At 40.8% G+C, this 27,498-nt stretch overlaps 2 protein-coding genes across 8 annotated transcripts in view; one reads left to right on the top strand and one right to left on the bottom strand.

The window, feature by feature from the left end:
- The first annotated feature begins 1,326 nt into the window (after window positions 1–1,326).
- Window positions 1,327–18,915, top strand: camsap1a (calmodulin regulated spectrin-associated protein 1a). Of its 6 annotated transcripts, none has more exons than XM_026173438.1 (20): window positions 1,327–1,702; window positions 2,206–2,405; window positions 7,586–7,848; window positions 8,522–8,683; window positions 8,787–8,867; window positions 10,624–10,683; window positions 11,028–11,169; window positions 11,376–11,515; window positions 11,826–11,922; window positions 12,086–12,212; window positions 12,700–12,779; window positions 12,879–12,963; window positions 13,085–15,425; window positions 15,510–15,646; window positions 15,750–15,958; window positions 16,047–16,109; window positions 16,417–16,504; window positions 16,592–16,710; window positions 17,230–17,348; window positions 18,014–18,915. In XM_026173438.1, exons 2-20 carry the CDS (start codon window positions 2,207–2,209, stop codon window positions 18,302–18,304), a joined length of 4,803 nt encoding a protein of 1,600 aa, XP_026029223.1. In that variant the 5' UTR covers window positions 1,327–1,702; window position 2,206; the 3' UTR covers window positions 18,305–18,915. The 6 variants fall into 6 exon arrangements, with proteins under 6 accessions (XP_026029223.1, XP_026029224.1, XP_026029225.1 ...); XM_026173439.1 differs by lacking the exon at window positions 10,624–10,683 and adding an exon at window positions 10,176–10,208; XM_026173440.1 differs by lacking the exon at window positions 10,624–10,683.
- A 3,900-nt stretch (window positions 18,916–22,815) lies between these two features.
- Window positions 22,816–27,498, bottom strand: part of kcnt1a (potassium sodium-activated channel subfamily T member 1a) — a 40,158-nt gene continuing 35,475 nt past the window's right edge. For both annotated transcript variants that reach the window (XM_026173435.1, XM_026173436.1), the window contains 9 exons: window positions 27,305–27,439; window positions 27,073–27,184; window positions 26,881–26,982; window positions 26,512–26,595; window positions 26,290–26,418; window positions 25,769–26,063; window positions 25,630–25,692; window positions 25,463–25,547; window positions 22,816–23,231 (listed from right to left, as the gene is read on the bottom strand). In XM_026173435.1, the coding sequence (XP_026029220.1) occupies window positions 23,114–23,231; window positions 25,463–25,547; window positions 25,630–25,692; window positions 25,769–26,063; window positions 26,290–26,418; window positions 26,512–26,595; window positions 26,881–26,982; window positions 27,073–27,184; window positions 27,305–27,439 (1,123 nt within the window). In that variant the 3' untranslated portion in view covers window positions 22,816–23,113. The remainder of the gene's footprint in view (window positions 23,232–25,462; window positions 25,548–25,629; window positions 25,693–25,768; window positions 26,064–26,289; window positions 26,419–26,511; window positions 26,596–26,880; window positions 26,983–27,072; window positions 27,185–27,304; window positions 27,440–27,498) is intronic.

Genomic DNA, 27,498 nt, shown 5'->3' with positions numbered 1-27,498 from the left:
GGAAAAATCTAACAAGATCAACAGATTCTGAAATACCAAGAAATACCTGTCCATTTTACACCCACAACCCAACCGAAGTATGTTCATAGCCACTCACATTCTGATTCTCAGTTTCAAGTTCAGTTGCCACTATGTAATAGACTGCTTAGATATCTGAATCAGCTGAACACGTATACGTAATAAAGTGTCTGAGCCCCCCGTCCCTTTTTTCACCTAAAACATCTTATAAAATGTGATATCCTAACATAAGTACTTACACTTAAAAATGCTTTATTTTTGATTGTTTGATTTATATCTTTGTCATTTTCACACCATTATCCAGCATTCGTCCAATGTAACCACATTTATGGCTACTTACTTTTATTGCCATGAATTTACAATTAAATTGTTTTAGACATATAAATTGACCAATACCGCCCCCTCCTGGATGTATTCCTCAATGAAAAGCAGCACACTTGTGACAAAGCCACATTTAATCACTTTGATTATTGGAGGCTGGCTTCACTCGCTGACTGTGTGAAGTTTCAGACCCACTCCCCTGCGTGGAAAAATAAGAATATTACACCTTAATCTGGGTTCACCTAGGCAGAGGGTTCTTCTTTCACTGTTTTTACATGATGACGGTGAAAACTGATGTGTGAGCCACCAAATGCAGTTATTGTCGATTTTTCATATACCTCTTTGTACCATTTTAGGTAAAAACAGCAATTAAAGAAAAACATTTCGTTTCGTACAAAATATATTTTAGAATAAACAGCTTTTTATCCACAGCAAAAATAAATGTTTAAAATACAATGTTTTATGGACGAGAGAGATAAGCATCAATTTCATTCTGTGCATGGTGATCCTGCACAAGATCACATTCACTGCTTTCCCTGTTCTATGAGTTTGGGATGGCTGCCATCTCTACCGTTTTACTGTGCCTTATAAGTCACCGAGCTCTGTGTGCTGACTCTCACACGTGCTCATTTCTACAGTGGATATAATAAATAAATAAAACAATAAATAACATTACTTGTAGTTATGAACTTTTTTGTCTGTTTAAAACAAATATTACAACAATATCCAATAGGAAATTAAATCAAACAAATAATTGCTTTATTAATTATATCCAGTCTTATTAGTTTTAACTTTTGGTATAAATTATTTAGTTCTAAATGATTGCCTAATGCAACAATCTTATGTTTTAGGCTTTACTTTTTTATTACGTTAATTTGTTCCTGATTTTTTTTCTTATCTTTTATTAATCTTCACAGCTGTTTTTTTTTTAAAAAAAATAGCGCTGCAGCGCCCTCACCAGGTGGCTATATGTAACTGGCGGTAACACCCGTCCCCATAGAGACAGGCTCCTACAACAGGGTTGCTCGTGCACCGTTAGAATCGCCAGTCCTCCGTCAGAGGCGATGACAGCCTCAGTATGAAAGAGCCAGCTATTTGACATTAATGATTCCATCGAAAGCAGACTTCTGTGGTGGTTGCCAATCGGAATTTTTATTATTACTGTTATTATTATAATTATTGGATTAACGACCATCAGCCACCAGGCGAAGCTTTATCCTGAGAGGCCGGAGATTTGTGTCGCTGGGCAGGGAGGAGTCTGTTATTTCAACGTTAGCTGAAGCCAGGCCAGCATGTCGGCGTTTTAACAATACATCCATCTCAAATACAAAGCTTCGGAGAGGATCCTAATGTGCTCTTAGAGGTGAGTCTTTGCTACATGTTATATTATTGCTGTTAAATGTTGCAACGCTAGCTAACCTGCCACTGATACAGTGGACATAGCGGTGCTAGGTTAATATTGGGTCGTTCTGTTCAACTGGACTCACAAGAACCAGCTGTCATTTACTAAAAAAAAATTCTTTTTGATTTCATTTTTGAAGCTAATTCTAAAAGAACACAGAGCTATCATTTATGCCCGGAAGTGCCCTATAGTTACTTCAGTCTAAGACATTATTAGCTGATAATCAGATAAATAGCCAACAGCATACATATAGAAGGTGTTTTGGGCTCATATGAATGGTCGTGCTGACTGACAGCAGAGGCGACTACAGCACCTGCAGGTCAGACGAGGTGAGTCTTTGTGAATTTCATGTTAACGGAGCCGGTGCTGTCAGTGAGCAGGGCCCCGGTTGTTGTCCTGAAATCGATGATGTAATGGTGTTGGCTTCATGAGAAGAAGTAATACCCGTGTGTCTCTATGTTCAGGATGGATGTGGAGGTGAGTGCTGGCAGGGACAGCACTTGGAGGAGAGCAGCGGCAGCAACAGCAAATGATGATGGTGCTGGTGGTGGTGGTGGAGGAGGGGTCATGGAGGCTCAGGTTGTACCGCTGGAGCTGTACGACTGTGCAAGAGCCAAAATAGACGCAAATCTCCGCTGGTTGTTTGCCAAAGCCTATGGCACAGGTAAGACTTTCTCTTGTGCTGCTGAGACCTTCTTGGATGTCAAGAATGCAAGAGGATTCATATCTTTTTATATGGATGAATATTTTATTGTGCATTTTGTCCTAGTAGTAGAAAGAGAGAAAGGTATATACCCTACAAAAGGTCCATGTCTAGAATCACATCTGAGTTGTGTGTAGTTATACAGATGCTACTATGACACAAATGACAATTTTAATAAAATGAAATTTGTGACCTTTTCAGTTTAAACATTATTGATTTCTAACTGTGTTATTAAACAGTCAGAATAACTGAAAACATCAGGATATGTTGACGTTAGGTTTCAAGTTTCCAGTTACTAGTCCTTTGTTTATGCAGATTGAGACTTCAGTCTACTTGGAAATCCACTATCCTATTTTTTGAGTGTTGATTTTCGACCACAACAATTGCAAATGTATTTTATGAGAATTAACTTTTCATACCGCGACAACATAGCAGCACTCCAGAGCGTCATTCCTGCGAGTGAATCCTTGGGCTGACATCTCGTGATGAGTCTTTCATGCACAGGTCACTGGCTTTGTCAGCTCTGATGAGGTCTGTTAAAATATTAAAAATGATTGTTCTACATAGGCAGGCTGTAAGTACTGCAAATGTCTGGAAATCACTCTTTGAATGTGGGTTTTTATGCCACGCACTAGCAGATCTATCAGGAATGTGATCAGGAGGTCAGCTGTGCTCTGCAAGTCTCAGTTTTTGTTTTATCAGTAACAATAATGTATTTGGAAGTTGATCCGGAGGCAGTCATTTAGGAACGGAAAACTCATTGTTCTCATATCCACTTTATGAGTCAAGCAGTTGGAGTGCCTGCAATTAAAGTGTATCCATTCCTGTAGATGACTCAGGGAATTGACGCTGACATGGGAACTAAAACTGAAAATGCAGGGCTTATAATACCATAGAAATGAAGCCGAATGCTAAATTCTGCTCCAATCTACACACTGGGAATTACTGTATCTTTCAGATGACAATATAACTGTCATCTTCCATCAGTCATGTCAGCATGAGCAATCTCACATAAACAGATGGAGCATTTTAGTGTTTTACCATGAATGCGCAAAATATTGTATGCTTTCGTTGTGTAGACTAGAGCTTGGTGTTTGTTCGGGGCAGAGATAAGATGTCCATAATAAACACCAAACCATTACCATTATCTCAGAAAGCTTCCTGCTTCCCTTAATCTCATTGGCTCTTCCTGATGTGTGCCAGGGACTCTGGTGTCCTGTTTTATGCAGGCATTGATATAAAAGTCTATGAGGATTATACCAATACTATATGACATGAGACTCCTCAGTTTATTAAGCTATCACAACTATTTAGGTAGTAGGGAAATGATGAGCTAGATTGTCGCCGCCATTTATTCGCAGCTGTCATGTGGCGCTTATCATGACAGTCAGTTTTTGTTCCTGCTTAGCTTAATGTGGTGTGCAGCTAGCAATTATCACTTCGACAAAGAAGCAACTGAGACCATAATTAAGCAGGAAGTGGTAAATGTTTGGCACTTTTCCTTTAAAGAAATACTTAAATGATAAATTGAACACTTCAATAGATATACCTGATTGTTGTTGGACCTCGTTTTGCCTTCTGTCTTATTTCTTTATAGCATAGATTCAACAAACATTTCTCAGATTTTGGTTAATATTGGCATCATGCAATTGCTTTGCCAGCAGCACGTCCATGATGTGAATCTCCTGTTCCACCACATCCCAAAGGCGCTCTATTAGATTGAGATCTAGCGACTGCGGAGGCCATTTGAGTAAAGTGAGCTTATTGTTATGTTTAAGAACAAGTGTCTTCTGGAAGCAACCATCAGAAGATGGGTATGCTGTGGTCATAAACAGCTGGGCGCTTAGCAATACTCGGGTATCATGCAGCTTTAAAAAAAATGTTCATCTGGAGAGAAGAGATAAGTGTGGAAGACAGAACCACACTATCAGAACTCCTATTAGAGTGCAAACTGACGAACACACCGACACAGCAGTGCCGGGAGGACCGTGTTGTCTGTTGTGAAAGTCAGCACAGCAGTCACATGATTAAGTGTTTAATGGGATTGGACCTGAAGGCCTGTGTCTCTGAACAACACAGCCCGTTTGTTTAGACTCATGACATGTTTATTAATGGCCTGTGGAGAAACACTGAACGTTCCTGCACTGGAAACAGTTTCAAAGAAGAAACAGATAAACGGATAGTAAAAGTGTGTCGCTTTCAAACTACATAATTACTTTTTATGTACAGTTTTAATAGCTTTTAACAGTTGGAGTCAACAGTCTTATGTTGTATAATTTGTACAATAGTGGGCTCTAAAGGTCAGGGATATTGCTTTTATATTTTCTCCCACATAATGCTTAAGTGCTCTGTCACCTACTGTACAGATCAGTACAGTCCATAGATTTTTTGTTCTGTGCTTTACTTGATAAAAAAAATAGTTTTGAAATGGAAACTGAATGCCGTTTGAATGAACCGATACTGGAATAGTTGGATATTTAGGTAGATGTGGAAGTGCTGAGATTCTCCTGGGGCGCAGTTAGTGCTATCACCTTTCAGCTTGAGGGTTTCAGGTTTGAACTTGCTGAGGTCTTGCTCTCAGTTTGTTTGCCCTCAGTAAGCCTACATGGGTTTTCTATAAGTGCTCTGTTTTCCAGAAGCAAAGTTTTGTTTTTGTTTGTGTTGTTGTTTGGTTACTTGGCATATCTGTATTGGCTTTATACTTGGATGGTGGCAAGAATGGTTGCCTGTGCTGTTCACTCCGGGATGGACTGGCCACCTGTTCAGGGTGTATCCTACCCTTTGCCCAGTGTCAGTTGGGATAGACTCCAGCTCCCCTGTGATTTCAGTTGGATAAGCAGTTAGAAAATGATACATGGATGGATGGCTGTATTAGTGATCTCTCATGCACAATAATAAATGCGTACAATTAGAATAAAGGATCTGGAAAATTGGTGCCCACCTTTTCAGTTCTGTCTGCTTTGCCATGCTTTCAGGTGGGATTGGCTTATTGACTTACAGGCTATGTTTGCCCAACATGCTGTCTTCAGGAGGACTGTTCATTGAGCCGTCTTATTGGAGAGAAATGTTGCATACCCCTGCAGAGCCCGGAGTCTGATAGCTCTGCCTTAACTGTCAGCAGGATTTCTGCTGGTCAGTCTGACCTTTGTGCTTGAAAGAATAAGAACAAAGACTCATACATGCACACTGGGCTGGGTTTAAGTCCTGGATCAGATAGACGATAAATATCTAAGCAGTATTAACTACTAGAATTATGGAGGAGAACCTCTCCTTTCAAATTTATTGCTGCACACACACATACACATGCACACATCTCCTGATGTCAAGGTCCGTGAATCAATTCACTGAGCAGGAGCCGGGACAGCATCCCAGCCCCCGCCTCCGGCCTCTCCATCACCACAGCAACCAGGGAGGAAGAGGAACCATTCTGGGACAGCTAAGAGTGAGGAAGTGGGGGTATTTGTAAGAGGAAAACAAAACAGAGGAGCTCAGACATGCAGGGGTGTGTTTTCTCACATGATCTAGAATTCTCATTCACATATGGCAGCGCTACATCAGCGAAGCGTGCAATAGATCCTGTATGTGGACCATGACAAGCAAGCAGTCTGTCGTAAAAGACACAGCTGAGGTCTTCGCAGTCAGATGTAGTACCGAGCCTGCTGTGTGTGCGTTTTCCACTGATGGATGTTTGTCTGTTACATCACAGTCAGCATCATCCCTAATGTGAAGCAAAACGAGAACACATGCTTTTGTTAACTGATGCAAGTATAGCTGCTTATCTTCTCTTCTCACACTTTTATTCATCACTGTCATCGCTCAGTTCTGGAGATGTTTGACTTAGAAACAAACAGTCCCTCAAGAAGCCTGGCAGGGTGTAACTGCTAGTCCAAACCAATCATTTGATAGAGAAACCATAGATAATGGCAGTTAAAAGCAGTGCATTTTAGGCATATCTGTGTATGCGGACATTACAATATTTTAACAAGACAAAGATGTGCAAGGAAGCTCTATCTGGCTACGAGGTTTGCTGTACTGTCAGAGAGATAATTTGACATTTTGGAGCGATACACTTGTTCATTTTCTGCTGAGTTAGATGCAAAGATCAATATTATTCTCTTGTATGCACACCATCTCTGAAGCTGGAGCCAGAAGCAGTTAGCTTATCCTTGCAAAAAGACTGTGCACAGAAGCAAACAAACAAACCTAGCTCTTCAAAGTTAAAAAAAGAGCTAGAGTCTCCTAGAGACCTCATCATTTGCTTGCCAACATTCCTTCATTTCTGTGGTTATTCAAACAAGATGTAATGTAGTAATAGCTGAGCTAAGAGGTGCTGTAGACACAGATTTACTGCTTCCCCCTCCATCCACTTTTACGTTAACCTACACTAAGCACCTTCTGGTTTTTATTGTAAAATAGATACCACTGTGCCTGCTACCCATTTACTGATTTATCACAGAAATAAATTATACAGTTATACACTTTGTTTAGAGCAGTACACACCCACTCATACCCCTCTATGATGGACAGAACTACTAAAATACTAAATCCACTACAAGTTCAGGTCAGTTTTACATTAGCTTGCATGCTTATAATATTCATTATCAGATGGCTTTGAGGGTTTTTTTTTTTTTTTTTTTGGGGGGGGGGGGGGGTGACAAGAAACAACAGAGTTTCAACACACAGAAATTTCGTGAATGCTTCGGGCCTTAACTCCTGGATTAACATGTCCAAGACATAAAAATAGCTTTGGCATGTCCATGTGCATGAGCAGGAGCTGGAGAGTGCTAGGCTGGCTTGGACGACACCATTAGCTTAACTATCACCACTAAGTCCCCGTTGGCTAAGTGGCTTAGGGCTTCAGGCCCAAGTGCTGTTTAACCACTGACTTTGAGTGCTCTCCTCATGCACTGGTTTCTTCTTAGACGGTCTAATACCCTTTAAAGCCTGTGTACTAGGAGCTTCTCTGTTACATAACACAGCAAGGCATTGGTTGGACACGTGTTGTATAAAAATAGTTTGTGTGTGTGGTTGTAAAGTGTGATTTGTACCTTTATACAACTTTGATAGGTAAAAAAAACTTGCTGCTCCCATTGTGGCTCTCATTTTGAAAGCATTTTGTTTGCCATCAATCCTTCCCCCAGATCATGTTCCTGCAGACCTGCGGGACCCCTTCTACACAGACCAGTATGAGCAGGAACACATCAAACCCCCCATCATCCGCATGCTGCAGTCTGGAGATCTCTACTGTCGTGTGTGCGGGCTCATCCTTCACGCCGAGCAGGCCAGCTCACTCCAAAACCACCAGTCTGTCATCCAGGCTCTGTCGAGAAAAGGCATCTATGTCCTGGAGACCGACAACGCGCCAGTTTCAGATCTGGATCTCAGCGCTTCTCCCATCAAAATGGTAAAATGTGTCTTTCTAGATTGTCAGAAAAAGCAGACTCAGTTTTCTGAAAGATGAGTCACATTTCGGCAACGTCCCAAAGCCAGATTCTGTGATTCATGTGTAGCAGTTGTAACAGTGACAAAATAACAAATATTTAATTTGCTTTCATTTCACTGATTTACACACCTCCCCAAAAATCTCTTTGTTTTTTTTCCCATTGTGGTTAGTATTCCTCTGTAATAGTATAACCCAGTAACCTGGCAACCCACACTTACCATCTGTTAACAAGCTAATCTGACTTTCCAGAGCCAAATGTGAGCTAGTAGTGTTGGAATAAATAATGCACCAATGTAACAGAATTATTCATCAGGCAAAATGGATCAAAAAGTTTTTCATGAATTTTCAATTTTCTCTTGATGATTTCCATAATCCTGAAAATGTGCTCTAAATGCAAAAACAACACATAAAAGGGAATGATTATTATATAAAAACAATATTGTACCATTACCATTATACCATTACTACTATACTAAAGTGAATCTGTGATTCCCAAATATTTAATACATAGAAAGACTTCATGAATGTGGGGTTGTCACAGTAGGGGGCAGGAAAAGTCATTTCCGCCTAAGGCTTCTCAAATGCTATGTATCTAATGATGGATTCAAAGATAGCTCTTTATCTGTTCTCCCAGAGCGCACACATCCACCTCATTGATTCCCTGATGATGGCCTATACGGTGGAGATGATCAGCATAGAGAAGGTGGTGTCCAGTGTCAAGCGCTTTTCAACCTTCAGTGCCTCAAAGGAGCTTCCTTATGACCTGGAAGATGTGATGCTGTTTTGGATCAACAAGGCAACAATTAAACAGTGTTATTGTTATGACATGTTATTGTATGATGTTATTGTTTGTGTGTTCGTCTGTCTGTGCTAACCTGCTGTATTCTTTGGTGTTTTAGGTGAACATAAAGTTGAGGGAGATCACAGAAAAAGAGTGTAAAATGAAGCAACATCTTCTTGACTCACCGAGTCACCAGAAGGTAATGATAATATAATAACAACAATAATAACTTTATGTATATAGCACCCTTTAAAAACAAGTTTCAGAAAAATACACTCACTGGCTACTTTGTTTGGTGCACATGTTCTGTTGCTTGGGGAAAAGCCAGACTGCTTGCATTTGATATGATTGCAGCAGTAACTCCAATAACCACTCCTTACAACCAAAGTATGCAGATGAGTGTTTCTGAATGCAGAGAGTAGGGTGCAAACACCCTTGCAGATGAGCTACAGCAGCATAAGACCACACCGGGTGCCAGTCCTGTCAGCTAAGACCAGGAAATGGAAGTTATAATTCAAACAGGCACATTAGAATTGAACAATAGTAGATTGCCTGGTCTGATGAGCCTTATTTTTCTGCTATGACATTCAGAAGTAGTTTAAACGCCACCTCAGCATTATTGCTGATCTATTACATCATGGATGTGCAGCAGGCAGCAAGTTCATGATATTAACATGTAAATATGGACTAAAATCTCTGATGGATGTTTCCCTGTTCTACATAGAGTGAAGGGAGTGCTGAAGGCAAAAGGGAGTCTGAGTATGAGCAACGTGCACATAACAAAGTGTTCAGAGAGTGTAGCTTCCCCTGTCTTGAAAAGAGTCTGTCTTAAGTGATGTTTTTTGCCTTTGTCTAATGTCCTACATGTGTGCATCTTGTCCTTAAAATACATATTAATTGTCAAGTAATCAGTTCTGTCTTCTACTGACATTGTCTTGCAAACCTGTGATCAGATATTCAAACATTTTTATTTGTGTGTGTTTGCACCTCATGCTTAAAGGATATATATATCATGCTTTATATTTTTAAACTACTGTCCCTATTATTTGAGGGCTTTAGGATAATTAAGCTGTGGGATTCTTTGTGGGGAACCAGTTTTTAATGTATTATATTTTTAACATAGGGATTTTTTTTTCAAATTGTGTCTGTCATCATTAAGTTTGTGCTGAGTAAGCTTTTGGTAGTTAGTGTTTTAACGTATCAACAGATGTGCAGACAGTTGCCGCTGGATTGACGCTTGCATTAACTAGCTGCATCATTAGTAGCACAGTGTGTCTTTTGAGCTATGTCTCATTTCAGTTGTTCCCCCCTGATTCCTGAATAAATAGATATTGCTGATGCTTTCATTCGAACCCTTTCCGGTTATCTTTAAGACCAGATCTGCCTCCTTCCAATCAGGAGAAGATTCGATTCCTTCTGGCTGTGTCTGACCCTTTACTTGTCTGTTGCTCTTCCTCTTTGTGTCTCCCTCCCAAATTAACTCCCTCGTGTGCCTCTTGGATACTAGTCTCCCTCCAAATGGTACTGGAAGCTTGTACCTGTAAGTGCCACTGCTTGCAATCACCTGTGTGAATGTCAATGTGTCAACTGGAGGTGTGTGAGGTTGTGTATGTGTGTGCATCAGATGTGGCAGCGTAATGGAAAGCTGGGAAAAAACTAGACTAACAGGATGAAGGAAAAAGGGAATATATTTATGGGTGTTATATAAATGCAGTAAATTGTATAAGGAAGATGACACAGTGGCCCTTACTGGCAAAGGAAGGAACATCACCATGCTCGTTTGCTTTTATTTTCAAATCCTTTTTTACATCCTTTAATATTCAGCTGAGCTCATTCAGTCCTCAACTTCCTCCTCCCAAACCATCCATTTATCCACCCAGTGTTAGAATGGCTCATGGCTTCTTTTATTTCACCATTAACTTCCTCCCAATATCATTTCTTTCTGACCTCACTAGCCTGATATATTGCATGCTCTGGCTCATTGCTTACTGGAACCTGTGGAGTTCTCTCGTGTGGTAAAGTATTCATCATTAACCCCTTTCGTTACTTCATTGTACGGTTTATGACTTTTTCTCTTGCATATCCACGCAATACTTATCTGTGTTATGCTTAGCTTAAATATTTTATATGAGAATCATTAGCACCCTTCCCGATTCCTATCAGCGAAGACACACATTATGCACCACATGACATGTCACAACCAAGAAGCCCTAGACCCCAGTTAGTGCTGAAGAGAAGCAGAGATTAGTTTACAGCATGTGAGATGTTATGTTTATCTGACAAGTGAGAGTGTGATTCAGTGATTCATTAGACAAATGTGTGCACACTGTGTAATCCTAGGCCTTCTCTTGGTGTGTAGGTGCGTTACCGCAGAGATCACCTATCAGGTCGAACGCTCCAGCACTTCCCCTTGTTGGACGACCTGTTGAAAGACATGTGTGATGGCACAGCTCTGCTGGCTGTGATCCACTTTTATTGCCCAGAACTCGTTAGACTGGAAGGTACTGTAACACAGCTCTATTCAAGCCAGAAGTGTAGCACATACTGTAGCTGTCAATTTATCCTAATGTTATATAAGTCAGGATAGTTTTACCAAGAGGTGAATTAAAAGATTAATACGACTGTGAAGCAAAAGGAGCAGTATCTATGAATTTAAAAGGTTTAAGAGTACAGAGTAAGCCTGATAGCGTTGTCCTGTTGTGTGCAGATATCTGTCTGAAGGAGGTTCCCTCTATCAGTGAAAGTGTTTACAATATCCAACTACTGATGGAGTTTTCAAACGAGTATTTGAACAAATGCTTCTATCTGAAGCCTGAAGACCTGCTGTACTCCCCACCGGTACTAAAGGTGAGCTTGGAAACATAAAACACTTTTATAGTTACAATAAAATCACTGTACATTTATTTTTGAATAAAAGTAACGTTAAATTTAACTGCTTAACTATTATACCTCAACAAAAGACGTGTTTTATGGATTTGTCCTTGTGGTCCTGCTCCTCTTGCCCTCAGTCTCAACACCTGATAGTGAATTGCTTTAAGCGATGGATTAAATCTAAAGAATACATATAAAGCCCAGTGTGCCTTGATCCTGTGCTATGCTGCTTTTTTGTCATGTCTTGCTTTTCTTCCTGATAGCGTCAGTTTTTGATGTCTTACAGAATAATGTGATGGTCTTCATTGCCGAGCTGTTTTGGTGGTTTGAGATTGTGAAGCCAGACTTTGTTCAACCCCGGGATCTTCAGGATATCAGAGATGGTATGGCACACTTTCTGCCTTCATCCATCAGTTTTGATTGAATAACACAAAAAGCACAGTCGCTACATGTACACAGATTGATTTGATGACTATATATATATATTTGTATTTACTGAAATGTTAGTGGCTGTTGTGAAAACGTGCCATTCTTCTATTTCCACAGTGAGACTGCTGCTGCAGCCTAAAACTTCTCGATCCTATGTACCCATCTCCAACATCACTAAACGAAGTTTCCTGACATCATCGCACTCTGCTGACACCCTGGCCACGCCCACAAGCCCTGACCTCAGGTATCATTACAAAAAACATCTATTGAGTCACTAGTCCAGAAAAAAAGAGTTTGGCTGTCTTTTCCCTAAGATCAAAAACAAAACAAAACAAAATTAACTAATGTTTTAAAAGTTACACATATACAAAATTATACAACATTAGGGCTAAACTACTGACACGATTGAGGTCTTGGGTTTATTGCACCAGATCATTTAAGCAAAGTGATTGGCTTTTATATTTCCCAGTTTAGCTTTTGATTGGGTCTTTGGTCACAGGACCCAGACAAGCATCATCTTGGCTCTTCTCCTAAATGAAGATCTGTGGGATGATTCGGAGTGCGGTGTCTCTCTTTTGTGTCTCTGCGGTAGTGTTTTAAATGCCTCTGCACTAAATATTTAAGCAATGTAAACTTAGTAAATTAAGAGGTTATTAATTTATACAATGATATAGATATACAATAATAATTTACACAGCTAATATCTCTCTCTCTCTACCTCTCTCATGCAGCACTAAATCAAGCTCCACAAGCCCATCTGTGCTGCCTCTGAGACAGAGACAACAGAAAGTGGTTGAGGAGACCACTCCAGGTAAAAAAAAAATCATCTGTGTTCTGAGCTGAGGTTTCTGCCTGAAGTCAAGAAGTAAATATATTTTTTCCTAACATGGATCATGTATTCTTTGTGCAGATATAAGGCATAGGCCTAACTCTCTGATAGGCCCAGATGCGCAACATCAGGGCTCCAAAATGGCCTGGCCAGAGAGAAGGACGAGGTGAGTGGTATACAGTAATTGGTTTATTCAGTTTCATGTTGCAGAATCTATCAGTATGACAAATTCTTTTGTTCAGCTTACCTAACTCATTTTCCTCCTTCTGTACTATTATCTCATCCAGGCCTTTATCCCAGCCTGCATCCTATGCCCTGCATTTTGCCCCAGAGGATGATGCAGACAGTATCAGTCTTGCTCGCTCCATTAGCAAAGACAGCTTAGCCTCCAACATAATGAGCATTACTCCTAAACACATGCTGGGTGCGGGTCTGTCTCAGCATAGACTTAGTGGTCAAAGCCTGCTTAGTCACATGCGCATAGAGGATGAAGAAGAAGAAATAGAAGAGGAGGAACTGGTTGCCGTTATCCATCCTTCTGTATTTTCTAGACATCGAATCGGGAGCAACATGGAGCAGGACGAGCTGGAAATGCAGAGTGCAGCTCCTGCCTCAAAAGTATGTAATGCTTCTCGTCCTTCCTGTTTCGATGCGGGCCCTTTTACTCTGGACTGCCGAGGCGACAGCTATTATCTGGAGCCTTTGTTGCCTGCCATCCCTAAAATGGCCAAAGAGAAAAGCATCAGCCTGAACAAGCAGGAGGAGAGCGGTGAGAGTCGCTGCAGAGGCACGGGAAATGCAAGAAATGCAACGGCCGGTGTCCCGCGGACCTCACAGAGGAAATCCCCCAGCAGCTGTACACCCACGCAAGTGGTGGAATCAGTTCCTAGCTCTCTCAGGCAACTGATCGAGGATTCAGCAGTCGACTCTCAGCCTGGAAAGAAGCAATCTGAAGGCTTTTTCCTTCACTTGTCAGATGAGCCAGACCAGCACAGTTCTTTCTCCATAGATTGCATGCCAGAGGCAGGGCCCGATTCTGACTCTGACATCGCAGACCTGGAGGAGGATGAAGAGGAAGAAGATCAGATGGAGCTGATGAAAGAGGAGGTGAAGGGAGGGAGGGGAAAGTGCCCAGAAGAGGACGACACGGCTGAATTTGGAGAATTTGGAGAGGGAGAGTCAGCCAAACTCAGAGAAGACATGAAGGTAAGCGAGCGGGAGGATAAGGAAGATTGCAGTGGGCGCTCTAGCCCTTGCCCTAGTACCATATCATGGGCGAGCAGCTGCAGTGCTTCGGGCAGCGCCAGTGTCAAGATGACCAGCTTTGCAGAGAGAAAGCTCCTCAAACTTGGTCTCCGTGACGGATACTCAAGTACCAGCAGCTCCCAAAAGACAACACCTGATGGCTCTGATGTCACCCCCTGCCCTCCCTGGCAACTGAGGAATGACTCCACCTCGGGTTTGCTGGGGAAAGAACCGAGCACTGTGATGGGGAAGAATACGGCACTTAGTTCTCCAGTTGTGCCTTCAGAGCTACTGCAACTTCACATGCAACTGGAAGAGCAGAGACGCGCAATCGAATATCAGAAGAAAAAGATGGAGACGGTGTCAGCCAGGCAGAGATTAAAGCTTGGGAAAGCTGCTTTCTTGAACATTGTTAAGAAGGGTGGGGGGCGCAGCGACACTCTTCCTTTACCCCTCAAACACTCCAAGGAATCCTTGGCGCTAACATCTGCTGACAGGAGTAAATCAAAGAGCCAGACCAGCAGAGATGATTCTTGTCTTGATGCTCTAAAGGTTCGAACAAAGGGAGGTCAAAGAGAGGAAGGACCGATGAACACAGACAACAGATTAAACGCTCTCTCCCAGGATAACGGAGCTGAACCTGATATAAATGAGTGCTCCCGTTCCATAGAGCTGCTCAATGAAGCTATTAGTACTATTCAGCAGCAGATGATGCAACTCTCATTACAGCAAAACCTGCTCATGAAGCAGAGCGTGGCCTCCCCTCCAGACTTGGTGCCGTCAGGCCCAAGCACACCCCCTGACACAAACCCAACACAACAAACACCTTCTACCTCAGACTCCAGATCTTATGCAGTTCACTTTGTAGATATCAGTGCCGGCAGTGCTGCACCAACTCGTCGTCCTCCCAAGCTTAGCTCCAGCCAGCGCAGCAAAGCCCCAGAGCTGAAACAGAGTAAAGAAAACAGCAAGAGTGTCAAAAAATCAAACATCCAACTTCCAGAATGTGCTGAAGGGGAGGAGGTGGAGAGTACTGCTGAGAGCTCTAGGACTGAGAGAAGCCTTCAGAGGAACACCACCTTCAGGGTCCAAGACAGCACAGGAGAGGGAACAGGGCGCCTCTCAGACAAACTCAAATCACCAGACCCACCAGTTATCTCCAGTACGACTCAATTTCCATCACAGGATGGAGAGCAGGAGAAGGACGCAGCTGTCAGGTCAAGGATGGAGGTTGCCAGTGGGGAGGAGAGCACAAGAGTCAAGGGTCAGCTGATTGAAGTCGACTTGTCAGAGCTCAAAGATCAACTCGAGGATGGCACTGTAGACGCCCCAGACTGCGTGGCAGAAGGCGAGCAGAAGAACGTGTTGGGCTTCTTCTTCAAGGTGAGATGAAGATGTTTACACATTTTGTTGTACTGTGTTTTAATTTCAATGTGGTATATTGGAGGTTTTTCTTTAATCTTCCAGGATGATGAAAAGGCAGAGGACGAAATGGCGAAACGTCGCGCTGCCTTCCTCCTCAAACAGCAGCGCAAAGCCGAAGAGGCGAGACTACGCAAACTTCAGCAGGAGGCTGAGAGCGAGCTCAAGCGTGATGAGGCCCGGTGAGTTTGGACATGAAATCACATGTTAAGAAATGATAAGGAGTGGTCCAAGGCGTGGGTGGGCATCTGGCCGCTGTATTAACTTTCCTTCTGTTTGCTCAAGGCGAAAGGCTGAAGAGGATCGCATTCGTAAGGAGGAAGAGAAGGCACGGCGAGAGCTGATTAAGCAGGAATACTTACGGCGGAAGCAACAAGCCCTGATGGAGGAGCAGGGTCTGGTCAAACCTCGCCCACGGACCAAAGCCCGCAGGAACAGGCCTAAATCGCTGCACCGTGAAGAGTCCAGCAGTCTCTCCAAAGGATCCGCTACACGTAAGAGTGTCTCTAGTACTTAAGCAGTAAAAATGTGATCGTGTTGTCGTCCTCTGAGTATCTGTGTGTGTGCGTGTGTGTCGTGCAGGTAATTCTCTGAAGGTTTCCATGTTGATCAAAGCCCAGGACTCTGCAGCAGGCTGCAGGGGAGGTGAACCTTCTTAAGCTGCTCTGCATGATGTGGACACGACTGATAAAAATAGGAGTGGATTTCAGAATAGGAAGATCAGTCCGTCTTTTTTCAGAGCAGACACTTCTGATTGGCTTTGATACACTTGTTTTATTGTTTTATGTGCAGCTTATTGTGTCTCTTTGGTCTTACATGTGCTTTTTTTTAACTACATTGTTCTTTTTTTAATTATTGCTGTGAAAGTGCAGTAGTTCAGGCATAAAACTGGGCAAACAGCACTTGGCTAAGGAAAGTAGCTGATGCTAAATCCTTCTGTCTCCATTTTCAGCCGATCTGAGCTGCAGTCATCGAGGATCAACGCTCTCTTTGGCAACTGATGCAGACAGCGTTATCTCCGGAGGGGCAGAGTCAAACAGGTGAGAGTTTGGCTGTATAAAAGCAGAGAAAATTTGTGTCCATGTTATTTGTCTTTGCACTAATTTGATTTTGGTGCATTTTTTTAGGGCTGGATCTGTGTGCTCTATGGAGTCATTCCCCCTAAGCAGGGCCTCCAGTAGGAACATGGAACGGGACTGGGAGAACGTCTCTATAGCCTCTTCCATTACTTCGAATGAGTATACTGGTGAATAGAAATGCTGAAAAAAAGATTTATTTCCATCATCACAAAACCAACATTTATTTTTAAAGATTGGTGCAAAACAAATTTTCTATTTTGTCACATTCTTAATGAAAGAGACATTTAGATAAATGTGTTTTTATGCTATTTGTCAATGAAACTGTGAAAAGGTTGATGGCTCTTCTGTATAACCAGGCCCAACAAAACAGTTAGCTTAGCCTTAAGCACAGATTGTAATATCCACTGGACCTCAAGCCATGACTTCACAAACTTTGCTACAAGCTTGAACAGCAGTTTGCCACTGCATCTACTCCCTCCTTCAGTTTTGATGCTAAGCTATGCTAATCGGCTCCTTATTCTAGCTTTATAATTGCTTTAAAAATATGAGAGAAGCATTGATATTCCCATGTAACTCAGCAAGAAAAGAGTTAGGCCTGTTTTCTATTATAACCTAAACCACTCCTTAAACGGTTAGAGACCTGTATGTCATTTACTGATCTTCTTGGTTTTGTTCATATGCTATAGGTCCCAAACTCTTCAAGGAGCCGAGCTCCAAGTCCAACAAGCCAATCATCATCAATGCCATCGCCCACTGCTGCCTGGCCGGAAAGGTTAATGAAGTGCAGAAGAGCGTTGTTCTTGAGGTCAGTGAACACACAGCAGTAATACCTATGAAACTGTCTGGGAACTTTGTGTATATCATAGTAAAACATTTTAACGTGTTATTGAAACAGTACTATGCAAAAGTCTTGAGCCACCCGTCCTTCCTTTCTATTTTCCTTTCAAGAAGCCAGACTTTCTAACATAAGAGACAACTTAGCTAAGGACCCGTTTTAAATTGCAAGCTCACAATTTTAGATTAGTTTAATGTTAATGTAATGTCAAAGATAACACAATTTGTTGGGCAAATAATTTCATTTTTCCAACAATAAGGTGATTCCCAAAGAGCTATCAGCTGGAAAGTTCTATCTCAGCATGGTGTGCAGTGGACAAGTGGAGGACAAAAGAAGAAGTAGTAGGCCTTAAAAACTATATACAACAGATGAACTTTATCTGAAAGTCATCCCAATGTTTAAATGGTTGTTAATATATATGGAGGAGGTTAGGAAAGACATGCAACAATATGTGAAACACAGTGGAACAGGTGGTCATACCAAATATTGACTATATTACCATGTATGTTTGCACATTTCAATAAATCACTGCAGCTATTTTCAGCAGACTACAAAGAAATAAGTGGAAGCTGAAGACTTTTGCATAGTACTTTTAACTTTTTACCACATTCAAAAATTCAGTTTTAAATTCTCAGGAACTAGAAAAGTGCGAGTCCAATCACCTGATCATCCTCTTCCGTGACGGCGGGTGCCAGTTTCGCGCCATTTACTCGTACTCTCCGGACACTGAGGAGATCATCAAGTTTTCAGGCACAGGACCGCGCACCATCAACCGAAAGATGATCGACAAGCTCTACAAGTACAGCTCAGACCGCAAGCAGTTCACTGTCATCCCCGCCAAGACTGTGTCGGTCAGCGTGGACGCTCTGACCATCCACAATCACCTGTGGCAGGTCAAGAGACCAGGGAGTGCACGAAGAAAATGAGAAAGGGGGACATTTGTAACCATTTCTGGTCCCATCTGCTACTGTTGGGCAGGCCCCAATAAGCGTGGAGACGACTGTCATGTCATTAGAGGGTTCAGATATTCAAAAGTATTGCATTCTGTTGTATTAGCTTTTTATTCTGTATGTCACACTGCAGGGTTTTAATTTGTGGGGATATCCTACATTTAATTAGGCACTTCTTTTTATGTAGCACCCCCACTACTGAATCTACTGGTACCAAGTGCAAGTGTAGACACGCAGGGATGAACCTGACAGTGTCTTGTAACATTTACTGTTCCAGCTTGGCAAAGAAGTACCCGACTGCTGTGATTAATCCAGGCTGCGCATACAGAGGACTCTTCTACTACTCGTATGTGTTTTTATGACGAGGGAGCTTCGAACAGACTTTTTTTATGTCCGTGTGGAATGGATGTTAGCAAGTGGTAGTCTTCTTTTCTATTTAGTGTGTTTGGAGAAGTGCGTCAGTCTTTGTGTTAGGGGGAGGGGAGAGCAGACTGCAGTTCTTCTGTATTTGGCCCTGAATGTGTTTACTCTTTTGATTATGCTTTAAATCTTCTGACAACCAAGCAAATGTTTTCCGGGGGGGGGGGGGGGGGGGTATTTGTGCTGCTGTTACAGTGGAAAACAAAATAATGTTGTTTTTACCTTAAGGGAAATTGTACTGGTATTTATCTCAAACCTGAAGCAATTTAAACACTGCATTAAAGGGCAGCCTACGGAAATAATCGCACACATATATAAACATATATTCCGATGTGAGCCCTGTGAGATCACCGATTAGCTCACATCACTGAACTAAAATTGACTGGTCTATGCCACTGAGCTGTTTGCCTCTCACATATAACCGCTGGCTGGATGTTGGCGAGATGTTCGTTTTTAATGCCGCTTCTGGCGCTTCACACTAGTAATTTCCTTGCAGTGACTGATGTCAGCAGCTGGTACAGTGTTTGGGAAAACTGCACAATACTTGATATTTGTTTGCTGCGTTTTGTACGTTTTTGAGCAGTATTTTTTGTACGTTGCGTACAAGTTATGTTTACAAAAAAAAAACAAAAAAACAGGCACTATTTCGAGGTTTGTTCTGTTACAGGCATACAGAGCTGAGTCTTGTCCGTGTTATATTGAATGTTTATTTATTTTGATTAAATATAATAAATGCAGCTAGGTACATTTTCTTGCTAAAGTTGCCTTAATGTGTCTTTTTTCTGCTCTCCGTTTCCACTCTGTATTTACTAAACGAGGGGGATGCACAAGTCCTTTTTATGGATTGCTAAGAACTACTAAATGCCACACAGTCAGCACCTGCAGCTGGCAGTTAAAGCTAGAAAATGAAGATCTGCGGAGGACATATGGTCAGGAGAGTGAGCAATAGTTATGGTTGCTGATCAGGAAGTACAATTAAGTCCAGTTAGAAAAACACTGCACAACTGTGACTTGTTTGCTATGGTTACCAGTAAGTACATCCCATGATTCAGTCATTTATAGGAGGACCTGAAATCACCCGCTAAACAACCATCACCCTCACATGGCCATGCTTAACAGTTAGTGTCCGGGTTTTTTTTTGCTGATATGCTGTTTGGTTCTTGCCAAATCTGGTCCTCTGTATTATGGTCAACATCTCCCCTTTGGCACAAAAGCAAACGCAGCTTATCAACATTTATGGTCATGATTTGGATTTGTTTTGCAGCAGGTGATTTCAGGTGCTTCTATAAGCATGAAATATATCTGCAAAAAGTCCTGTGAAAAGTTTCTTTTTAACACAACTGTATATGCCAGTCTCTTGTACATTCAAACAGACTTTTTTGAGCAATTATTATTTAAAAATAATCAGCATATTTTTCAGACTTAATAATTACCTTAATGAAACTATCAGGACTACTAATAGATGTAGCTAAGTAAAACATTGTACCACACTGCTACTCGGCAGTGGGCTATTTATGATTATTTGGTTTTAATCAAATTTGCATTTTAATTACAATATTACGATGATTTTGTTGCCTTAGAGCCACAGGGAGCCAGTGGAAATATGCAACCAATCCATAGCTCCGGTGGTTCCCTGCGACTTTAACAAAAAAAAACTATCCCAGTACAAATATGGAAATGTTTTAAATGATTATAATTGCTGTAAATGATCTTTTATATTGTCGTTTATTAAAGAAAATACACTTAATGATGTACATAGAATAAGCAAATATCAAATTAAAAACAAAAGTCCTGATAAATTAAAGTCACTAAAGAAAATGGAGAATTTTACTGTACATCAACCGACAAGTTTGCTCTCACCATCTAACACTGATGGCTCACCGTGTGCCTTGTTTTCCCAAAAAGTGATTATTTTTCACCTATAATCTGTCAGACCTATCTCTCATTAATGTTATCAAGTCATTTTGTATTTGAAAGAACAAGTAAAAATGAGAAATCCCTTTTTAGCGAGAAAATTCCATTAAAAATGCTTCAAAAATCACCAGCAGCATAATTACAGATTCCAGTTTAGTGACGCCAATCAGTGGAAGTGAAGCAAAGTATACACCAACTAGCGCCTGTCAATTAAGGTAACCATGGCAATAGCACCAGTGTTAGGTGCATGGGTTTACATATATGTATGTTTTTTTGCATCAGACATACTTTTTAATACTCTAAAGAATGGTCTTTTAAACAGGGTACTTTATGGGGATTTACTCACTCGTGCAGTCAGCCTCAGCGGCCACCAAAGAAAGTTGACGACTTTCAGCTGCAGTTTCCTCCTGCTCATCGGGGCAAACACATTTCTCATAAAATCAGGTCAGGTCTCAAAAGCCAGTTAGAAGGAAGCTGAAGTGTATAATCTTTCAAACAGAGATCAGAGGGAGCGTCTCACTGATCAAACCCACTTCATGCATACATTCAGACAATTTATAAAACAACATTTCTCTATCACAACCAAATCATAACTTCCTGTGATGGCAACAACAAAAATCAGATTTCACCTTGAACGTATCCCAATAACTTGTTTTATTAAATAATAGGACTTTAATAATCTATAAATAATGTATTAAATGTCCCATATTTTCATGCAGGTACATAAGTGATTTGTGTCTGTGCATTTAGAGGTGCAAGTTTGTTCTTCGGTTTATTCATTAACTAGCTCTGGGTTGTTGAGAGAAGAAGAAGAAGGAATAAACAGAGGCTTGTATAAACACAATAAACAATCCATAAATGATATTTTCACAATTCAAATAATTAAAAAGCCTAAATTAGATTTAACATGTTACTTAGCTCAGTCTGTTGCGGCCTCCGGGTAGGTTAGTTGCTCCCCCCATTTATGGTGCTTATCTTAAAGTAAGCTAACATTTTTATGAAATTATCTTAAAACAATTTAAGCAGTAGCATTCTTCTCAAAATTCTTGCAAAGTCTCTAAAGCATCAGACTATTCCTTTAATGTCATTGCTTACTAATAGACAGGTTTCTATAGTAAAAAAACAATATAGGCAACTTGAAATCATTTCAGTATGTTGTGTTCATAATACAGCACTTTAATGTGCGAATAAAATAAGACTCAAGTATAAATAAGTTCAACACTCAAATAAGTACGAAGTCAAAGAGTCAGAAAGACTCTTACATTAGGCCAAAGCAACCACAATTGTATATTATGAAGCAAAAGTGTTTCACTTAGCGGTGCTGAAAGAAAAATGGCGCTCTCTAATTACTAATATAGTGTTAATCAACTAAATACTTTATGGCACAATATTGAATACATGGCACAGCCTGTTTAAAGGGTTGAACTAAGCTCTTGTAGTAGTAAATACTTCATCCAGTCTAAGAAATGCACTGCAGCAAACATATAAGTAACCACCATTATTTGTACATGATACTAATCTACACCACTAAAAATCTACTTCTATTCTTCAGCTGCAAAAATTAAGCTTTGAGAGTTTAAAGCATATATTTTTATTTGAGTCATGTAGTGTTGCAAGTTACGCTTGAGTTTATGCGAGTGGTGGTAAACAGAAAATGTGTATCCAGGGAAATTCAAAATATGATCACCTGATATTCTCAAAAAAAAAAAGCAAGGAAAGAGGATTAAATCCTGAACTTCAATGTCACAATTTTTCTAATAACGATACTTCAAACCAAACCACCAGAGTTCTGTAGCTTTCAGTGACAAATACATATTTCTGTGCTCATACTTGAATGGCTAAATGAATTGGATTCATTCTAACCAGGGCCGGCTCTTTAGCTCTGATGAAACTGACTGGCATTCCTTCAGTTAGCTCACTTCACTTCATAACAAGCATGTCCCTGACTGCTCATTTTTATTTTTATTCCTATTTTCACTTGTATTTTTATTTTTATTCCTATTTATTCTATTTATCCCCTTCGTAAATTTTATTTATATTGTCTCTGTATTTATATATGTGTGTGTGTGTGTATATATATATATATATATATATAATATTCTGTAAATCTGTAACTTCTGTCGGTGCTGTGCTTTTTTGGAAATCGAATTTCCCAGAGGAACCCACCCGAGGGATTAATAAAGTTAATAAAGTTCTATCTAAAAAGAGCTCTCACAAATATCAACACACTATTTTTACAGAGTTTGTGGCAAGAGGATGAAAATGTCACTGATGACATCAGCTGTCACCTGACAAACATTAGGCACTCGTATAATACAGTGGCAGACTGCAGGTGCTGAAACTTTGTAGCACAAATTGTCCTCTTTCAGACTGGACCCGCATGGATGCAACGAGACCCCCACAGAAGCTGAAGCTGGGTTAATGAGTGTAGCAATAAAGGTTGGCAGGGTATCAGAGCTGGGTGTCCTCTCTGGTGTCCATGCTGGACTCGTGTCTCTCTTTCAGGCTGCTGCTGTGGACAGGGGGCTCTTCGGGGACGTGAGCCAGAGGGTCCGAACGAATCAAGTAGCTGGGTGGGAGAAAGAGAGCAGAAAGCAATGAAATGCTGATGTATCTCGCTCATTATTAAAACTGCTCCATACTCACTCAGCTCACTGAAGAATGAAAGGACCAGGACATCTTAAAGGCCTCATTGTATCATATCAACCCATTAGAGTGCTTTGCTCTAATGCTCTAGGAGTTACTGGTGGTTCCTAAGATACTTAAAAGTAAAATGGGAGGCAGATCCTTCAGCTTTCAGGCCCCTAATCTGTGGAACCAGCTTCCAGTTTGGATTCAGGAGACAGACACGCTCTCTAAATTTAAGATTATGATTAAAACTTTCCTTTTGATAATGCATATAGTTAGGGCTGAATCAGGTGACCCTGAAACCTCCCTTAGTTACGCTGCAACAGATCTAGAGTGCCGGGTGCTTCCCATGAGTGTTTCTTCACCACCTTTTTTCACTGTCTAAGTGTTTATACACCACTCAGTATCTAATAATTAGATATTATTCATCTCTCACTCTCTTCCACAGCATGTCTTTTGTCATGCCCCCCTACACCTTAGCCTTAATTGGTCATGCCCTTCCCTGAGCCTGGTTCTGCCAGAGGTTTTTTCCTGTTAAAAAGGAGTTATTCCTTCCCACTGTCACCAAGTGCTTGCTCATAGGGGGTTGTCTGATTGTTGGAGTTTTTTCTCTATTATTGTAGCGTCTTTAATTTACAATTTAAAGGCAATTGAAGCAACTTACTGACATCACCTTTATTTACCCCTCTTTTATTTATATTCATAAGAGGTGTGCTTCTTGCCACCAGACAAAATTAAGTCCAGTACACTCAAAAAAATAACTCTTTGAATGAACATAAAAAAATCATGGAAAGAATTTCCACGTAATTATATTGCTTTATTTTAGCATTAAGCAATTCTGTTAATCCAACTTAATGTACTTGAGTTGGACTAACTTGATTAATTAATGATGAATCAACTGTTTTACTACAGTTGAGTCCAACTTAATTTAATTGAGTTGATCCAACCAATGCAAATTACGTTAGTACAACAAAAATGCTTAATTGTGATAGAAAGCCATTTATTAATGTGGAAATCCTTTCCATGGTTATTTTACATTCATTTATAAAGTTATTTATTTTTGGAGTGTTCAACAAAGTGTAACAAAGTCTAGAGTCTTGTTAACATAAAATGTTAATGGATTTATAATAACTTGCACTCCTCTTATCTTTACCAGGGTTGCAGTGACACTGGGGCCTATCCCAGATGTGATAGGGTGGGAGTCAGAGTACTGGACAGGTCACCAGTCTATCGCAGAGAGACAGACAACCATTTGCACTCATGTTCACAGATATTTTAGAAACACCAATTAACCTAAACCTAATTTATGCATGACTTTAACTGTGGCAGGAAACCAGAGTACCCAGAAAGAACCCACTGCAAACGTGGCCAGATTGCAGATTTGAACCCAAGACCTTCTTGCTGCGAGGCAACAGTGCTAACCACTGTGCCACCGAGCTGTCAATATAGAGTTTAAAAAAATAGGGAAACTATGATTACAAGGCTTTATATAGAATTTTATGTACGTTTTTGTCCTTTACAGGTTAAACCACAATAAATAGCTAATAGTGTGTGTATGGTTGTCTGTCTCTTCTAACCCCAGTGATTTTCCTGTGGTTTGAACTCTTGTCTGATCTTGTGAATTTTGTGAATCCAGGCAACTAACCACTCTTACTAGATTGTATCATGTCATCTCAACAAGAATAAATTAAGTTGCTGGATTTCATGCAGATCCTACATGATTTAATTACGTTCACCACAGAAACATGAAATTATTTTGTTCACATTGCAAGTTTGAATTTTGTAAACGTAACAACCACTCAATTTCATTTTTTTGAGTGTACTCTTTTCGATGTCTGCTCATTAATTGCAACATAATCTACTATAAAAACCAGCTAAGTCTTTATCTCTTTACAGCTTAGATGCCTAATAAACTGACAAAAATGTAAAGTTGTAGCATGTAAAATTAGTTAATATGCCATTTTTATGGATTTGCTCTACAAATTACATTCATTCATTAATAACATAAAAATATTGGCAATTCACTGTGCACTAATATCTTACTGGCATTTTTTTTTCTTTTTCCCTCACCGTTGAATAATTTGATGTCATCAGACATGTAAATACATCGAAATACAACGATGTGGAGGAAGGGAAATACACAGCGCAGCAACATAAAGTAGTAAAACTTACACAACATCATTGAGCTCCAGCCTAGTGTCAGGAGATGGGTTAATAAGGACATAGGAGAGAGTATTTTGGTGATCGTTCTGTTCATCTGAAACACAAACATCACCACAGTCAAGCACAAAAGGCGATGCCATGATCAAACTGTATTTGCAGGATCATGAGTTGAATACCTTGTAGGTAACCCAGATTAACTCTGTTCATGACGTCACTGGCTGTCAGATTTGTCAGGTCATCTACAGGTACACAAACAGCAGTTAGATTAAAAACAATTAAATACCGAGCTGTCGGTTTTCTCGTGTCTATCATTACCATATCCAGATGTGGGGAGGCCCAGGTGCCTCATGCGGTTGCGGACCAGTTCTGACAGCTCTTCCCTCTCAGAGCGCCTGTAGAGGTTGAGGCGCTGCTGGGCAATGCGCTGGGCGTTTTCTTTGTTCGAATCCCGGCTCGCCCCCTGCCACCGCACACTTTTCTTACTCAGACGCCGAGCCCACTGCATGCTCTTCTTCCTCAACAGGGGGTGATCGGATGGGTCGTTGTTGCGAGACTCGTCCCCCTTATCCTTTGTGTCCTCGCAGTCATCAACGCTGACTGACACCTGCGACTAAGGTGGCGAGACAATAAGTTACATTTACACATCTTTAAAGAAGGGAGGCTGACCATTATTCATTGAGGTAAATCATTTTCTTCTGTTTTTAGTTTTTGCTCAAGCACCAAAATGAGATCTCAATGGAAATACATCACTGCATACATTCATTTGTTTTTTGTGTATTTAATAAATAAGTTCTTGGACTGGAGATTGATAGCCTGACATCTTGCTTAGATCTCACCTCAGAAGTGCAGAAAATGTGTGACTCAGTTCGATAGATCCCAATAGGAATTTCAGCACTAGAGGAGCAGAGCTTCTGGAACAGTCTCCCGTAAGTGCCAATCCACAGATCCTCCTCTTTTACTTTCATCTAGAACAGCACATGATAGCATATACTATTAGGGCATATGGGCTGCACTGTGCTTCTTTCTTTTCATTAATTCTGTTCTTCTGTCACACTCACAGCACACAGGTATCCTGATCCTGGGGTGGTATCCAGCCCCAGCAGCAGTCTTGCAATAAGGATCATGTAGTCCTTCACAAAAGACTAACAAAGAATAGCAGAAGATTACTTGTATCGCTTCATACATACACATACACATAGCCATGACAGCTATAAATGCAATAGAAAAAAAAAAAAGGGAAACCTTTTAATCAGTCACTGAACACAAGAGGGCACTTGTGCTTTATGATGGTAACACTGCTCACCATCTTCAGGTGATGCTGTTTTTCTGCTGCTATGAGCCATCATTCAGACATTACTCATTTCTTTCACCTAGTGTTAAAAAAGAGTCACCTCAGACTACGCGTTTCGCTGCAAGTGTGTACCAACCTGGTAGAGCAGGGTGTCCAGCATGCTGATACTGAAGACTCTGCCCGCAGCGAAGGGTAGGCGAAACATGAAGGCCAAGTTGGAGCCTTTGTCACGCTCCTTCTGTGGGGGAGAGACAGGACACACATAAAGCAAAGCATCTGTAAAGGCCTACAGGGCAACTAACCGTAAGCTCCCTCATGCTGTTTTTACCTTTTCCAACTTAGAGAGAGAGTATGAGTAGCAGTCCTTCGCTCTGAACTGCATGAATCTCATGTTGGATGGGTGAGTAAGCTCTGTGATTATACTGAGACTGGGAAACAACCTTGAGTGGGAGAAAGTGATAGAAAAAAAAGAGGAATTAGAAGCTCAGGCATCATTTCATAACAAACTGACTACGGTTCATGAATAATATATGAACGACTGGAAAAAATGCTCACTTTACCTGAACATTGTCTGCACGTTGACAATAGTTTTGGCATCGGCCATGTAATCTTCCTCGGCGCTCATGGTGCTCTCTTTATCCACAACGACCAGGTTATCGGCGTAGATGATCCCACACTGGAGCAGGCTGTCCAGACTGAAATATACACACACAATAAAAAAGCAGAATATAACATAAAAAAGTAAATGTAATAA

This window comes from Astatotilapia calliptera, chromosome 7 (assembly GCF_900246225.1).
Source record: "Astatotilapia calliptera chromosome 7, fAstCal1.2, whole genome shotgun sequence".
Classification (NCBI taxonomy): Eukaryota; Metazoa; Chordata; class Actinopteri; order Cichliformes; family Cichlidae; genus Astatotilapia; species Astatotilapia calliptera.
This window is presented reverse-complemented; position numbering and strand designations above follow the sequence as displayed.